Here is a 16,569-nt window from a genome sequence, read left to right as displayed (position 1 = left end):
TAAGACACGCTTTCTAAATCATTACAGTATTATGCTGATTTATCTAAAAGTGGGTTCTGAACTTGACTAACTGCGGAGTCCTGGCAGACATGAGCATGTCAGATGTCTTGGCAGAGTGTGGGGCCTGAAGGGGACTTTCCCACTTCTTTATGTTATCCACAATCATAACATGTGGGAGTTTTATGAAATTTCTTCTGTTATACTGAAATGCTTAGCTTTTCATACTGTCCGTGCAGCTCAGTGAAAACAGGCTCTGTGTGTGTCTGTATATATTTAAATGAAATGAAAAAGAAAAGTGAAATCCAAGAAATTCCTTAAGTTTGCAGTGGTAATTATTTTTAGGCCAATGTTCATGTGTTTCAAAAGATCTCTTTTAAGTCAATTGATTGGAACTTGGAACAGAGCTGCCTATGGAAACAATAGTGTAGCATATGTGGTAGTAAAGTTTCCAGACTAGCCCTCAAAATGTATTTAACCCATCAAATGCTAACTTGCTTTGCAGTACAAGGGACAGTGGTGAGCAGCCTATCCAAACACTGTTTAATGATATTCAACTTGCAACTTCTTTCAATGCTAGAATTAAATAAAATTGAAATTAAAAAATGAATAAGGAATAAATTTGATTTCTTTTAAAGGGGGGGCGGAGTTGTAGGGAAAGTAGTTTTAAGACGTGGGGGTGGGGTTGAAGGGCCCCAGGCAGATCTAAACAGGTGCTATTAGCAGTTTGAGCATCTTGGACAATTGCATCAACCTCTCAAGCCTAGTTTCTTCAAATGTCATGAAGTTGTTTTGAGAATCAGAGCAGAAGATGCACATGAAGGTGATTTGTAATCTGTGGAGTTCTATACACATATATAGTGTATGTTTCGGTTCCTTCTTTAATATATGAGAATTCTGTCATGGCCTTTCTTTTTCTCGACACATAGGTATTAGTAGCAAAACTCGTTATGCTTAACAGCAATTAATAAAGTCCCACTTAGCTCACAGACACAATAATATATGCATGCTATTTTGACTCACTTGGAAGACAGTAACATTTGCTTTTTTGAGACGGTTGGAATTTCCAAGGTAATCTCTCACTCTCCGCTCACTCATGGTCTCATTTTTCTAGTCTCCAAATCCCTTCTGTTCTTTCCTTGTCTGAGTATTTCTTTCTTAACCACCTCCTCGAGTTTTAGATTACACACCAGGGCTCACACTCCAGGCTGGCCTCCCAGTGGCCCTGGCCTCTCTCTGACCTGTGCCTCTGGCCTCAGACCAGCTCCACAGTCCTGGCCGACCCTGACGAGGGGCCCTCTTCTGCTCAAGGTCTCACCAGATACCAAACAGAGGCAGCCTGTCTTGGGGGAACGCAGCCTGTCTGGGGAGAGCGCAGCCCAGCAACAGTACTTTTGATGTGATAGGCCCAGCCTTGGGCCCTGATCCAAGAGTAAAACTAGAAGTGCAGTGGGCCTAATCCCCCAGACCCGAGGATCTTTTCTGGTAAACGTGTTAGGAAAGGAAATGAGGATTCAGTGGCCACCGAGGAGAAAAGCTTTCCCATTCCCTGCCTCATTCATTGGGGCAGGTGGGGTGGGGACTACTTGTCTACCCCTAAGATTCACAGTAACCCACCAAACAGGCAGATTGAAAGGGGCTTACTAAAATATTTGTGTGTGTGTGTGTGTATAAAAGTTATACATTTAAGGACTAAACGGAATAATGACATTTAATATTGCAAGAGGCCTCCTTAGCTGTCAGGAAGTACAATGTATTCCTTTTAGAGCAGAGGAGTCTTAAACTAGACAGGTGAGTGATTTGCAAGTGTCTGTGCCTTCCAATCCTGAGTCCTTTCATAGCAGGTCCTTAAGACACTACATCTGGGTCTTGTGCCCCCTCTTTCCTTGTGTAAATTTGGCACTGATCTTGTACAGCTATGTGCTGAGATCCTAGAATCTGCTAAAAAGACCCGAAATGAAGTAGGGGGTAGCATACTGCACCACCTCTGGGAGGTGTAATATGGGGAGAAGTAGTAATATTTATTAAGCAAGGCAGTTTGTAGGATCTTAGAAACAGGAAATATGACACAGTTCCGGCTCTTTTAGAGCTTACAGTACTGTGTTATCTTAGTCATTAGAGGGAGCCAATTCTGGACCATGGAGCACACACCGAATTGCATATTAGTGCATGGGTTCTAGTTTTGTTTCTTCCACTGGTTCTCGTTAAGACTTAGAAAAGATTGTGTACTTCTTGGGGCTTAGTTTTCTTATCCATCAAATGAAGAGATTGAATCCTAAAGCCCTATGTCTGTTCATTTTGTGAGTCATAGTTTCATGATCCTTTTTTTTTTTTTTTCATCACCGGGCTTTTGATCCCTATTACTCTTTTTATTTCAACAAATTATTGGCCAAGATGTAGTAGACACTAATTTATTTGTTGATATGATAGGCAACTTAGCAATTTATTGACCCACAGGCTAGAAAAAAGAGTCTGAAAATGTGTAATGGTCCATTTCTTCAATTTTGAGGCAGAACTAGATCCCAAGCCTGTGTAAGATCATTTGGATTATTATATACCTCATTAGGTTTGTAAATTAGAACATACCTGCTTTTGGATATTCAGAATCTTAGAAAGTACATTAGAGGGTGATTATTGTAAAAGAACTTTTGACTTTACAAAGGGATTGGACCACAGAATTCTTTTTAATAGTGAGTTCCTCCAGTGCATTTAAAACATAGTATGATTAACAGAAGCTGAGTTTATGTACATCAGAAATACACGGTTGTATTTACAGCTCATAATTTTCTGCAGCTGTACTGAGGTTGTATACACCAAATATGCTTTCTGTTACCTAATTGGGAAATTTCGATGGTTTGAGAGTGGGGGTTTCTTTTTTTGTTTGCTTCGTTTTTTGTTGTTGTGTTGGAATTTCACTGACCTTTCTTCCCTCACTGCCCATGTTCTTTCCAGTTGTTCAGGCAGCTCAAATATGGGAAGTCATCTCCGGCTGTTGGATGGGTTGCCCATGTAGGGGATGAGCCTGTGACTGGGGCGGTAGGATGCTTTCTTCAAGGGCAGGAACATGGACTCTTAAGAACAGATGTAGGTTCAGATACCTCTCACTAGCATTCAGCAGGGTACTAACCCTTTACATAGTCTCAGTTTTTCATCTGTAAAATGGGAATAATCATCATAATGCTGATATCACATGATAAATGAGAGCATTTATCTTTTATGAAGGGGCTGATATAAAACAAGGACTCAATGCAAGGTAGCTCTCTGCCCTTCCCCTCCAATCCAGGGAGTAGCCCCAAAATGTAGCCCTGGGAGTAGCAGTGACTGAGGCCTCCCTAAGGTTTAGTCGGATGGGGCTGTGTGCACTAGCAGGGTTCAACGTGGGGTAGTCTGGGTTTAACTGTACTAGCCCCGTGATCTTGGAAAACTAACTTACATATTCAGTACCTCAGTTTCCTGAACTGTAAACTGAGGCGAATAGCACTTATCTCTTCAGGTTGTTGGAGAACCTCTGTTTCAATTTGTATAAAGTGCTCAGGACGGTTCCTGGCACATACACTCTGTGTTAACTACAGTCCATTACAGTGAAAACCCTTTTTGTTAGAATTTAATGCAAACTTTAAAAACATGGCATGGCCCTGGCCAGCTGGCTCAGTGGTTGGAGTATTATCCCGTACACCAAAGATTGGGGGTTCCATTCCGGTCAGGGCACATACCTAGGTTGTGGGTTCAGTCCCCAGTGAGGGCATGTACCGGAGGCAACTGATCGATGTTTTTCTCTCTTTTCCTCTCTCTCTAAAAATCAATCAATAATTGTTTTTAATTGGCCTGGAAAAACTGTAGGCTTTGTAAAGAGAACTGATTTTTTTTTTTTTTCCATCGAGAAGGCTGTTGTTTCTGAACAGTGCTCGGCCAGTTTCTTTCACAGGAGATAGATTTGCTCTTAGAAGTCTGCACCAGTCTTTCATCTCTTCCCCTCTCCCTGCCTGTCCACTCTGTACAGCTTTTGTTATTAATGTGGAGCAGTTGAAGTCACTGACTTGGGTGCAGGCCAGGCCAGCGTTTCTGTGGGCATATCTATTACTTTCCTAGACTCTGGTCATGAACAGGATGATGGAAGGCAGAGGTACGGGGACGCTGTCCTTGTAGGCAGCCTGCGTGAAAGGTGTGTTCGTTGTCTTCGTCACATTGATGCTAATAGATCAGAATCTTACTTTGTATCTTAGCACTGTTTTTCTTCTCTTACCCTACAACCTTTATCTCTTTGGACTGTCATTTTGCTTGCTCTGTGGTTAGACAGACGAATGCTGTTTTGTTATGTCTTTCTCCATTGTTGTTTCATTGTTGAAAAGCTTTTCTTCAGTTAACTAAATATTTATTTAAGGCAGGTAAGTTTTCTCCATGAAACTGTATATTTCTGTAGGGTACCCCCCCCCCCCCCCCCACACACACACACACACTTGGGGATTTTTCAGTCTATATTGTCTTTTTTCCTTTGTAAATAAAATAACCCTATGGAGTTATTCATTGAACTAGCAAGTGAAGTGTGTTTCCCTTAGGAATAGTGTAATTTGAGAACACACTTTGATTTTCTGCTCTGCTTTTGTATTAGAGGCTTGGGAAACTAGTTTTTGTTGTTTTGGAAAAGCAATGGAATTTTATCACACATTTTCCTGAAACTCCCTAGCTTCACCTTTTCCTGAAATATTTCTTTCAAAGGTCTGTTTTCCTCTGTTAAGAGGTTCCATCGTTTAAAAAGTAAAGGAGCTTGATTAACTTAGGCCTTTTTACAAGCTGTTGGCTTTATAAAAGAAGAGACTGTTTGTCTGAGAAACAGTACTTGAGGGATCATATGACCATTAGTGTGAAACTTGGGCCAGTGATATGTTAGCTTGAGCCATTACGATTTTCCCCCCCAGTATCTGCAAATAAATATGTGGCCTCGGACCCTGTTGTGCCTTGTGGCTGGTGGTAGGATATACTTAGTCCGGTTTTAGACTTTATTCTCACTCTCCCTAATTGTGGTTTTTTTATGGATTTAGAAATCTTGTTGTGAAATAACTGATTTCTAGTTGATTGTAGCCATTGCTAAATTGTGACATGCACATATTTCTTTTTAATTTAACAGTTGTTGTTGTTGTTCTTTCTTGCTCTTTTATCAGTTTGAAAGCAGTAATTGTGAATTAGAATTCCTGGAAATATTTGTCCATAATGATATGTCACAGATGTTTGAGTGCTCTGCACACTTCCCACTCCATTTAATGTCAATTTAGTGAAGATAAAACGTGGATAATAGCTGTGTGTTGTAGTGAGTCTGGACCCTCTCCCCAGTGGCTCTGCTTCTCCATATGTTACGGTACCTCTCTGATCTTTCTGAAATGTGCCCCGTCAGACACTGAGGCTTGAGCCCTTTAATATGTGAGTGTCTGAGATTTTTATATGATTTGGACATAAAGTAGCTTGCACCATTTCCCAAACCACATTCTACATCCTCTTACAGAACACAGTGAAAGGAGAAAACTGCCTTTGGTGTCATGATGGTCTTTATAGAGTCTAGTGCTTTTCAAACCATACTTTTATGATATGTTATAGAACATTTTGAAAATGCTGAGAAGAAAAGTCACTTGTAATTTTACCACTCAGAGGAATACCACTGTTGAAATGTTAACATATTTATTTCCAGACTAATTTTCTATGCATATTTATATAGATACATAGTCATTCCTTTATAAGAATGTCTACAAAACTTTTTGAAACCTGCTTTTTTTTTTTTAAGCAAAACAGTGTATGTGAGAACATTTTCCATATCACAGTTTATTCTTTGACAATATGATTTTAAATGGCTGCATAGTTTGGCATCCATTATGGTTTGGCTCTGGAAATACTTAGAGATGTTCCAAATAAAAAAGACCATTTTGGGAGTGAGGTCTTCCTTCCTAATTTTAATATCAACAGAGAACATGTTAATTTCGTGCTTTACTCCAGGTAGACTTATCTGTTCTTCGCTGTTTCTGTAACAAAACCCTTTCTTTAAATATACTACAGTCTTTGGTATAGCAGCCACTAATTATAATTAATTTTTAATTAGCCATTTATAGCAGATTCAACAAGTGAAGTTTTCAAAAATCAGCATACTATTTAAAGAAATCAAATTAATCTTGAAGTAGATTAAACTTTTCACAACTGAATTTGGGGTGTACCTGTCATGATCAGGTGCCGTAATTTCGGGGTGAACTCGACTTTCCTTGAGCCTCCAGGCTGAAGGCTCCAGGCAGGACAGGAGAGGCCGTGCAGTCAGGGAGACGGAGCCAGATGGTCCCCTGACGGGTGCCAAGCTCCCAGCAGAGACGGATGCTACACCTGACAGCCCGGAGTAAACAGCAAATGTTGGTGGCATGGCTCACCCTTTCCTGGAGAGAAAAGAAGCTAAGCTCTTCGCCTCTGCTGGCATAGTTTGAAACTGCTTTGCAGGCTCTGTTCAGCCTGGAGTAGCAGGTGTCCAGGCAGTGAACTTCTAATGGGCAGTGGAGGCGGAGGAGGAGGTGGAGGCCAAGCTGGGGCCGAGTTGGCAGCCCCTGTGGCTGTCTCATGAAATGCACTTTCTGGCATTCTCAGAGCCTTTCAAAGGAATCTGGGTAAGTCATTTAACCTTGTGTCACTTTGGTTTACTTGGCTTTTAGAAGGGAGTAGTAATTAAACCAAATGGAGCCGTCAATCAGTGGATCTCTGTGGCGCTTTTCAGTTTGAAAAGCGCAGAGCCATCTGGAGTCACAGAGCCATCTCGAAGTTTCACCCTAGAATTGACTACTGTGGCTTGTCCTTGACACGAGGGAGCTGATTTGGGGGGAAGAACGTGTTTGAGAGTCATATATCCCCGAGTTAATACATCTGGGCAGCTACTTAGGAGCAGGGTGACTTGGGGCACATTGATCTCTCTGGGCCTCATCTGTAAAAAATGATCATCATAATAACCGCTTTCAAGATAAGTGAGAGCTGTACTTTATAAGTGCATGGCACAGAATAAGCTTTCAGATGTTAGTTCCCGCAATGAAGATAGATTCGTGCCCAGTCATCTGACCACAGTGTGGGTTTGTGATTGATCATCGATCATTGGATAGCCCTACAACAAAGTGCTTTCCCGTTATGAATACAGCTGCATGCACTGAGATAAACTGGAAAATGCAAAGCTTTATAAAAAGGTCCCCCAAAATATATTGACCTAAGCAGAAGTGTTGGGGGCTTTCTTTTCTCTCTCTCTCTCTCTCTCTCTCTCTCTCTCTCTCTTCCTGTCTCACAACAGTCCATCTGGCCCCCGACTAGGACAGGGCCCCAATGGACAGGTCCCTTCCGTCTTGTTTCTGTGCCATCCTGAGGGTGTTGTCCCACCTTCACAGTCTAAGTCAGTGGTTCTCAACCTTCCTAATGCTGCGACCCTTTAATACAGTTCCTCATGTTGTGGTGACCCCCAATTTCATTGTTACAAATTGAGCATAATTAAAGCACAGTGATTAATCACAAAAACAATATGTAATTATAGATGTGTTTTCCAATAGTCTTAGACGACCCCTGTGAAAGGGTCGTTCGACCCCCAAAGGGGTCACAACCCACAGGTTGAGAACCGCTGGTCTAAGGTGACTCACCGTGATCTCTTTTAATCTGAGAGGAGGAGGGTGGTCTGGAAGTCCTACAGCCATTTTCACTCACGTTCTCTTCATCAGAACAGTCACTAACCACAGCTAGCTGTCAGGAAGGATGGAAATTGTCATCTTTAGCAAGCCAGACACCCTGTGGAAGTTTCTGTTACTATAGAACAGGAGTCTGAGCGACAATCAGCCTGTCATTGTGAGTAAAATTGTATTGGGACACGGCCACTCACTTAGGAATTGTCTGTGGCTGCTTTCACAGTGGGCGGAGTTGAGTGGTTGTGACAGAGACCATATTGTCTGCAAAGCCTAAAGTAGTTGCTCTCTTTCCCTTTCCAGAAGTTTTCCTAGAGAAAACGGGGAAATGAATATCAGGGGAGCAACAGGTAGTCTCTGCCACCATCAGGGACCAGGTGAGCAGGTGAGTCACTCGCTGCCTTGGAAATGCAGCCTTAGGAGGTTGTCCCTTTGAAGACTAGTGCCCCATGGGAGAGTGAATTGGTGTGCAAGCGATTGTTGAAGAAGTCATGTTGAAGGGAAGATTTGAGGAGCCAGGCATGCAGTGGCCTGGTGGAGATGGAGGAGGGGGAGTTAGAAAGCTGCTTGCTGAAGTGAGCTTCCATCTTTAAAGTGGAGCACCACAGTGGAAGTGCTTCACCGTCCTGCAGCCCGTGCTGTCTTGCTTTGACACTTGCTGCAGTCTCACTGTGACCAAAGGCTCTTAGCTGACGGCCTTCTCACTGGTCTGCCTGCCCAGAGCCTCAGCCTCCTCCAGACCCTGCAGGGTAACCTCCTGTCACTCCCCTCAGAGGACGTCAGTGCATTCCTGTGACCTACTCAGTAAAGGCCCAGCTCCTCGGTCTGCCCCTCCAGGCCTTCTCCCTCGTAACTTCTGTTTTCCTGTACGGGGTAACCTCCTGTCACTCCCCTCAGAGGACGTCAGTGTATTCCTGTGACCTACTCAGTAAAGGCCCAGCTCCTCGCTGTACGGTCTGACACACACGCTGGGCTCCTGCCTCACAGAAACACCAGTCCTCTCAGCACTTTGCTGTCTCCGTGCACTTGCTCCAGTGTCTCCTGAGCCTCCCTCTGTCAAGGCGTTGGGGACCCAGGACTGCACTGGCACAGGATAGACACATCCACAGCAGGGCACCTGGGGATGCTGGCTTCCTTTTGGTACTGCCCACATTTGTATTTCCTCTTCCACCTGGTCCCTTTCTCCCAACCTAAGGATTAGCTCTCCCCTCTTGAATGCTTACAGGGTGTTGTTTGTATCATGTGTGGCCCCCGTGGCTCTCTGTGGTGTTAGAGCTGTTCTGTGCCTGTTTCCAGTCTTGTGGAGACTGTGAGGTCTTGGAGGCCGGGTCCAGATCTGACTGAGCTGCTCAGCCTACACTTTCATCTAGTAAGTGTTGGCCAGTGTTACCATGATGCTGTCTACAACCATCGCCATCCACAAATGAATGCCTCTCAACTAAAAATGTAATTTACAACCTGGAGGAATTTCAGGGCAAATGAAAATAGAGTGCTGGTAATTGTGCTGAAAATGAGTGTGTCATGTAAAGGCTTCGCCCAGAGCAGTTTGTAGCTAGTTTTTAGTGAAAGCACACTACATTTAAAAATACTTGCTTAAGATCTGAAGCAGTTTTTGAATTGGAAATTTTAAACAGTTCCTTGTACAGGAGATTTGATTTTGGGTGGTGGGCACACAGTGCAATATATAGATCTTGTAACATAGAAACCCACACCTGTAACCTATATGCTCACATTGACCAATGTCACCACAATAAATTTAATAAATAAACAGTTCCTTGGAAAACCAAGACTGAGTCAGAAATCAGCACTTTTGTGGGGCATAAGTAGGGGCATATGAGCGGAACTCCTGGAGTGCAGAGATGGGCCACCTGCAGAAAAGCCAGGATTGGAGCATTTTCTAAAAGCTACTGATTGCCAGAGACATCACTAACTACCCAGAACAGTGATTTTCAACCGGTGTGGCGAAAGAGGCACACTGGTGTGCTGCAAGAACGTTTAAAACGTGCAATACCTGACTACTTAGGGGCATTGACCTCTTTTCCCTTAGATTGTCAAGTAAAAGAATGACAACTGCCAACACAATAGCTGTCCGGTGTGAATGAATCAAAATTCTACCTATTTTTTTTTCAGAGCGGCAACGAATACAATATTTTAGTAATTAGTTTATGTGCGCCAAGAGATGAAAAAGGTTGAAAATCGCTGACCTAGAAGATCCATCTAAAATTACTCACATTATACTCACAAAGGTGGTATTTTCACAGCTTCGTCTTTCCACAGTCGGTAATCAAATGTAAGAAGAGCTTTTATTTTTATAGAAAAGTTACCCGATGGAGTGCCAAGTTCTTTTTTACCAAGCATACAATGAGGAGACCAATCTAAATAATGAAAAAGTTGCTTATGCTGGCAAAGAATTCCCGATGTTCACTCATCTCCTGTTAATTAATACCTAGCAAAGTTGGCGACGATGTTGGGAAGCAGATGGATGCACATGAGTTTTAACTGAATATTCACAGCTTCTGAAAGGACTGGAAGGAGAGATGCTACCTAGACAGGAGTTGTAAAGCTTCACCTTTGAGTTCACTAGCTGATGTTGGGAACATAGAGTGCTTATAGCTCCCTCCTCACTCCCCTGACAGAGGGCTGTCTGACAGGTAAGCACAGAAAGGAAAGGTTTTCTTTCCTGCAGTCTATGTGTTTTGCAGTTATTAAAGAGCAAGGCAGTTCGGGAGCTTTTATTCAAGCGTAAGGTAGGATAAAAACCAATACCATTATGTGAAAGTCACTGCTTTGCCCCTGTTCCTTACCTCTGCTTGTGCATACTGTTCTGTGTCCAGTGTCTGACATAGTACTCAACCAACAGTAAATGCTCAGTTCGTGTTTGTTGAATGAATAAGTAAATGGACTCTGGCACTTCATTATAAGAGGTTCCTGGAAGAGTAAATGGATTCTTAAGCAAAATGATTTCTTTAAGGGGTGAAATGTGAAGACAAAAGAAGCTCATGTTTCCATCCCCCTTCACCCTGTCAAGCCCCCCAGTACTGTATCCTGGCAGCTCTCCGCATGTGAGTTTTAAACGTTTGGGAGGAGTAAAGGTGTGTGGCCTCATATTACTGAAAGGAAAACCCCAAGGTTGTGTAAATGTTTCTTGGCCCATTCATAATAAACATAATATGAAACACAGCCAAAATGAGTTCCTTTTGAATTAATCCTGTTTCTTACAGTGCTTGATTGAGGTACAGACCTAGGCTTTGTGTGTAACATAATAGAATTTTGGAAAGGGAGTAAAAAGTTTTATCCAGAAGGCTGTTTCAACTTGGCCCACTGTCTTTTATTCCTTTGAAGTTTGGGGGTATTTATACAAATTTAGATCTTCAATAAACAGATTAAGGTTATTTATGAACAAGCCAAATATAATTTATGTCCCTTAATTTGAGCTCATAATTTCTACTCTAGGTAGATAAGAAGAAAAATCTCAATTAGGGTGAGATTGTACAATTGCAAAGTGATTAGGCTTCCTTCTAAGAAACACCGCCTGTGATCGGCCTTTGAACTTTGCATCACCCAAATCTGAATTGAAGAATTGTTTTGCCACTCTTTGTCCCTGGGAAAAAACTCTGTCCTCCAAATCTGTGTTTCTGATTCTGGAAAATGGGAATAGAGGCACATTAATGAGATAATTCAATGTAAGGCACTCAGAACATTGCTACGTGTAGTGCTTGGACCGATTACGATAAAGAGCCTATACTGCTGGAACAGTGACCCCAAAATGCAGTAAATTAAGGGAGATACAGCTTCATTTACTCTAACAAGGCAAGCATTCTAAGCTTGCAAGGCAGTCATGCTCCTTGCAAAAATTCAGGGACCCAGGTTCCGTCTACTTTGTTATTCCACCCTTTCAACATTGAAGAGTCCATCTACATAGTCAAAGCAAGGTCATGGGCACTTCTGTGTCCCAGCTTGAGGGGAGGAAAAGAGTCCAGAGGCATCATGCCCCGTGTCTTTAGGCCTAGAGGCCCAGGAAAGGTATCCATTCCTGCCACTCACTTTCCTTTGGGGAGAATTAAGTCCCTTGGCCACATCTGTCTATGAGAGAGGCTGGGAAGTGGGGTTTCTAGCTGGACGCCATGTACCCAGTTACAAAGCCTTCACTGTGGAAGATGGGAAGAATAGATTTCAGTGAGCATCTAAGGGTCTGCAGCACCATGCTTAGTTAATGCAACCATTATTCACTTATTAGAAAACAGTAGTTCAAGTGAGGGTTTAAATGTCCTTGTTCTAGGGGTAGAGGAATTAAAGAGCAGCTGCAACTCAGAAGTTGTGTCTCCAGTAAGTTGTTAATTATTTGGGGGGGAAAGGGGCCCCTTAAGTATTGAATCACAAATCTAAGTAAGCCCTGAGGGAGAATAGAAAGGGTGGCAAGAAGCAGGAGAAGGGGTGGGAATGACCCTGATTAGCTATGCTCTTCCTGCTTCTCAGGCCACCTGCTCTGTAAATTAAACTTAACCCCTTATCTGACCTGGTGAGGACAAAGTACACTAGCTTCTAAAGAAACTTTTCTAGAAGCAAGGTTTTTGTTTCCAAGCACAGAAAAGAAGGCAGAGAAGAGGGGAATTGAACAGGGTAATATCCACCTTGAATTTTCTCTTTGAAAGACATGCTTTGTGCTATAGAAAGGAGAAAATTATATAAATACTTATTGAGACTATCTCTGACTTGACACCATGGCCAAAGAAAAAACAAAGGCTAAACACACGAGTCTCTGCATGTAGATGTACCCCAGGTAAAAATTAACTATTAAGTAAGCAACTTTTCTCAACAGGAGAAGTGCACAAATTCTTAAGGACATCCAAGTTGGGGGTATAGCTCTAGGGTTACAGGAAATATTTTTAGCCGCTTATAAAATTACTCCTCACAGTTACTTTATTCTTCTGTATTTAGCAATTGCTAAGAAACAATAAGAGGGAATGAAATGATGTCCTGAGTTGCTCCATAGTATATGAAAAAATTTACAATTTCAGGCTTGGCGAGGAATATATACTGGACTTGTTTGTATGCAAGTCATGCTCATATGTTTGATAACGGGGTGATCTTAAAGAGCAGGCATCTGTTTTGGTTTTTATAAGTAACCCATTGCCTAACTGCTGAAAATAGCTGCATTTATTTTAAACAGGTGGTCCAAAGTTGATAGGAAAGAAAGTAGAAGTGAGTCTGTTTCTCAGTTTTGATTTTTTTCCCACATCAAAAATCATAGTTAACAATATATACTCTGAACCAAATGTCGTCTAAATGTTTACCTGTAAGGAGTAAATTGCCTAAGAGATGGGATTGTAGATTGAGCTGTTTGACTTGTGGAGTCAAAAGCCAAAATAAAGTGCTTCACTTCTTATTTTCTGATTGGGTTTATCAAAATGATCAAGGCATTGTTGAAACAGAGCTTTTGATTCTTAGAAGAAGATTAAGTTGTGGTGAAATATACTGAGCCTATGAAAACTTCAAGAAATTCAGGTGGTAAGCGGTGATGACTTGTTCAGATTTGATGTGAGTAGGACCTGGCAGAATACAGATCGAAAGTTCACATTTCCATGATTTCCAAGTTCCACGGAGGTCTTAAGCCAGTAATTAATTAGCTTCTCTCCTTTGGTTTCTGACATTGAAGATAATGAATATTTTGGTAATGCAACAGTGAATTCATATTAATGAAGGACATTGAAAATAAAGCATTTCTTTAATATGCAGATGCTGTTTTTAGACATCAGTGAGCAGGTTACGATAGTAATTCTGTCCACTGATAATGTAAGGAACATGAAAATCTAGAGTTTTCTATATGTGTGAAATACTAGGTTGCTGAAGTTCACTTAGACTTTTTTTGTTATTAATTTACATTTGTGATAATTACACCTGGGTCCTATCTATAAACTTTATGCCTGTGTGTGTCCACAAAGCACCTACAATTCTTTGGTTTGATGTTTACGTTTTCTTCACTGTTTCCACACAACTGAGAGCTCTTGGGCGCTCATAGACTATGGACTGTAAATTCACCTATCATCTTTCGCTTTTGCTTCTATCTCAGTTTGTCTAAATGAAACATAGTGGGGACTGGCTCATATTAAGTAATAAAATCATAGCCTAGCAGTCAGCAAACTATAGCCTGTAGGCCTGGTTATGTCTAAGACAGTTATTTACATTTTAAAAATATTGTAACAACAACAAGAAGAATATGAGATGGAGACCACTGTAGCCTGAAAGACCTAAAATATTTCTTATCTGGCCCTTTACAAAAAAGTTTGCCACCCCCTGTCGTAGACAGATAATATAATGTCCAGTGGTTAAGGGCACTGGTCTTAGGGCCAGACTGCATTGGTTCAAATCTTGTCTTTACCACGTACTAGTATGACCTTGGGCAAATTACTTAATCTCTCTGTGACCCATTTTCTCATCTATAAATTGGCATAATTACAGGGCCTACCTCATAGGGCTGTGGTGAGAACTTTGATAATATATAAAGTGCTTAGAACAATGCCTGGTACTTAGTGAGTACTCAATAAATGTTAATGATTATAATGATTATGGTGGTTGAAAGTTTTGAAAGACCATTTGAACTAGTCCTCACTTTCAACAAACAGGTGGACTTCCAACTTATCAAAGACTATTTTCTGTTTCTTTCGTCAAGAATGAAGGCCCGTTTTCTTTTCAATAATGCCTACTTTACTGAAAAAAGTTAAGACAGACCTATACTCAAATGTAAAAAAAAAAATGTTTGAAAGTATAAAAGGAAATGATAAAGATAAATTAAGAAAAAGACATTAAATGTGACACTAAAAAAGCAAATTCTGTGGTGTACTTATGATAACGTGCAAGAAGAAATAAAGTGGAAATGAGAGACATAGAAGAGGGATAATGGTTAGAGAGAGAAGGAAGAGGAAAAAGAATAAGAAAGTCAGCAGAGCAGGAGAAAGATGTAGATCTAAAGGGAGGCTGGAGGTTACTCCAGAATGTCCAGTGTTAGCATCTCTCCTTCCCCTGGGAGCCCGCCTCAGTTATTGTGTCCAATATAATTGCTTCCATTTGAATGAAAGCATGGCTCCTTTTGTGTGATTATTTTCCATTGCAGAAATAATTTTTCGGCATCAAGTGTTTCTTGGACACATGTTGTGTGTAAGATATGTTTCCTAAGAAAACCTGTCACGTAATATATCTACAAAACCATCTTCTTTTGTATACTTTTTTAGGTCAAATAATTTTCTTACCTTTAGCCACTTGCCTTAACCATCACAAACCATGTGTTGAGCCCTAAATACCTTTCTCTTCTTTAATACCTCTTTGTTTGCTCCATGTGCTCTTTTAAGTAGGGGAAGAATAGACGTAGTTGTTTACAAAATGTAGAAAATGTTTTAAAAACCAGAAAGTGTAATGAAGTATAACTTGTTCTCTTTTTTCACTTGAGTTGTTTATTCTGTTTATGTACATTGGACTAGAGATGAATGTTCCAGGACTGGCATTTGATGATGTCCAGGGACCGAAGTAATGGCCTCACGTGGCGCTTTTACTGGTTTAGTTTTCCTCCACTAGAATTTAAGTTTGCTGAGGTTGCTGAATTTTTGTTTCTTGAACTACTATTCCTCCAGCAGCTAGAATAGTGGCACATGTAGGTGCTCGATAAACATTTTTGGAGGAGCAAATGAATGAATGAGTGAAAGAATGAATGAAATATAGCTACTCATTATTTCCACTGAAATATCTTCCCCAGGTGCATATAGCTTTCCAGTTGATATAATTTTAGATGCCTTTATGCTAAGAAGAATATTTTAAGAATGAATTCTGTTTAATAAATATGCAATTGAGTACATAAAAGGGAAATTGAACATGAAATCCACTCATGGATTCATACTAAATTAAATGGTAAACAGTAATATTATTAGATGCACATGACTCAGACAGTTCAGGCCTTTCGGGGAACTCAGCATTTTTGAGAGGGCTTTACAAAATATTGTTCCCTTTATTCTAAGAGAATAGCCTAATAAATACTAATTTTTAAAAACAATGTTCTTTCGAATAGAAATGAATTCTAAAACATAATTAACCTCTATCCTGCCTACTTTAAAGCATGCCTTCCATGTACTCTTTCTTAGGATGTGGATGTAACAAAATGAGGAGTAAACTAAGATAGAGGAAGGCATGGCATGCAGGGGTTGGTGGGCCCACCCTGGGAAAGCAGTGTAGGAGATGAATGGGTGAAAGCCTGAACCAGGCCTGTCAGCACCATTCCTAGGAAAGGGGAAGGGCGGGGCAGGGTGGGACCCAGAAGAGGGCACCCAGAAAAGGGGAAAGGAAGGATAAAATAGGAGGCTTGGGAAAAGTTGACAGTCTAATCAAGGTAATTGATGAGATAGAAAACAGAATCCATTCATCCTCATGTGACCTGGGAGATAGGGGGTCCTGGCACTGGACAAATAGAGACGTAAATGCAATCCTAGCCTCTACTTGGGACTGTAGGGAACAACACATCCATGGTCGTGATAGTCTACAGACAGTCCTCGGGTTCCCTCGGACTCGACGTACGTCATTTCGTGGTTACGCCCCCGTCTCCCATCCTTCCTTCCTATCTAATAAAAGAGAAACATGGTAATTAGCTGTACCTCCGCTACCCTTCCCATTGGCTAATCAGGGCGATATGCAAATTAACTGCCAACCAAGATGGCGGTTAAGCTGCATATCCTGCAATGATGGGAAGCGAAAGGGGAAGAATGGAAAAATGGTGATCGGAAACCCAGGCGGCAGGCAAGAGATGGGGGCGGGCAAAGCGGCCATCAGGAAAGCCGGGCTGGCCTGTGGCCTCATGATCCCCGCAGCGATTGGGGTGAGCGGGAGCCCGGGCGCAGGCTGGCTGTGTGATCCC

General features: G+C 41.5%; 1 protein-coding gene across 1 annotated transcript in view; it reads left to right on the top strand.

Annotated features, from left to right (window-relative positions):
• The first annotated feature begins 6,567 nt into the window (after nt 1-6,567).
• GAB1 (GRB2-associated binding protein 1) overlaps nt 6,568-16,569 on the top strand; it is a 69,533-nt gene continuing 59,531 nt past the window's right edge. Inside the window, exons 1-2 of the mRNA XM_005864879.2 lie at nt 6,568-6,629; nt 7,977-8,058. Coding sequence (XP_005864941.2) covers nt 6,583-6,629; nt 7,977-8,058 — 129 coding nt within the window. The 5' untranslated portion in view covers nt 6,568-6,582. The remainder of the gene's footprint in view (nt 6,630-7,976; nt 8,059-16,569) is intronic.

Source organism: Myotis brandtii, unplaced genomic scaffold (genome assembly GCF_000412655.1).
Source record: "Myotis brandtii unplaced genomic scaffold, ASM41265v1 scaffold192, whole genome shotgun sequence".
Lineage (NCBI taxonomy): Eukaryota > Metazoa > Chordata > Mammalia > Chiroptera > Vespertilionidae > Myotis > Myotis brandtii.
The sequence above is the reverse complement of the archived record's forward strand: the minus strand, read 5'-3'. Positions and strand labels throughout refer to the sequence as shown.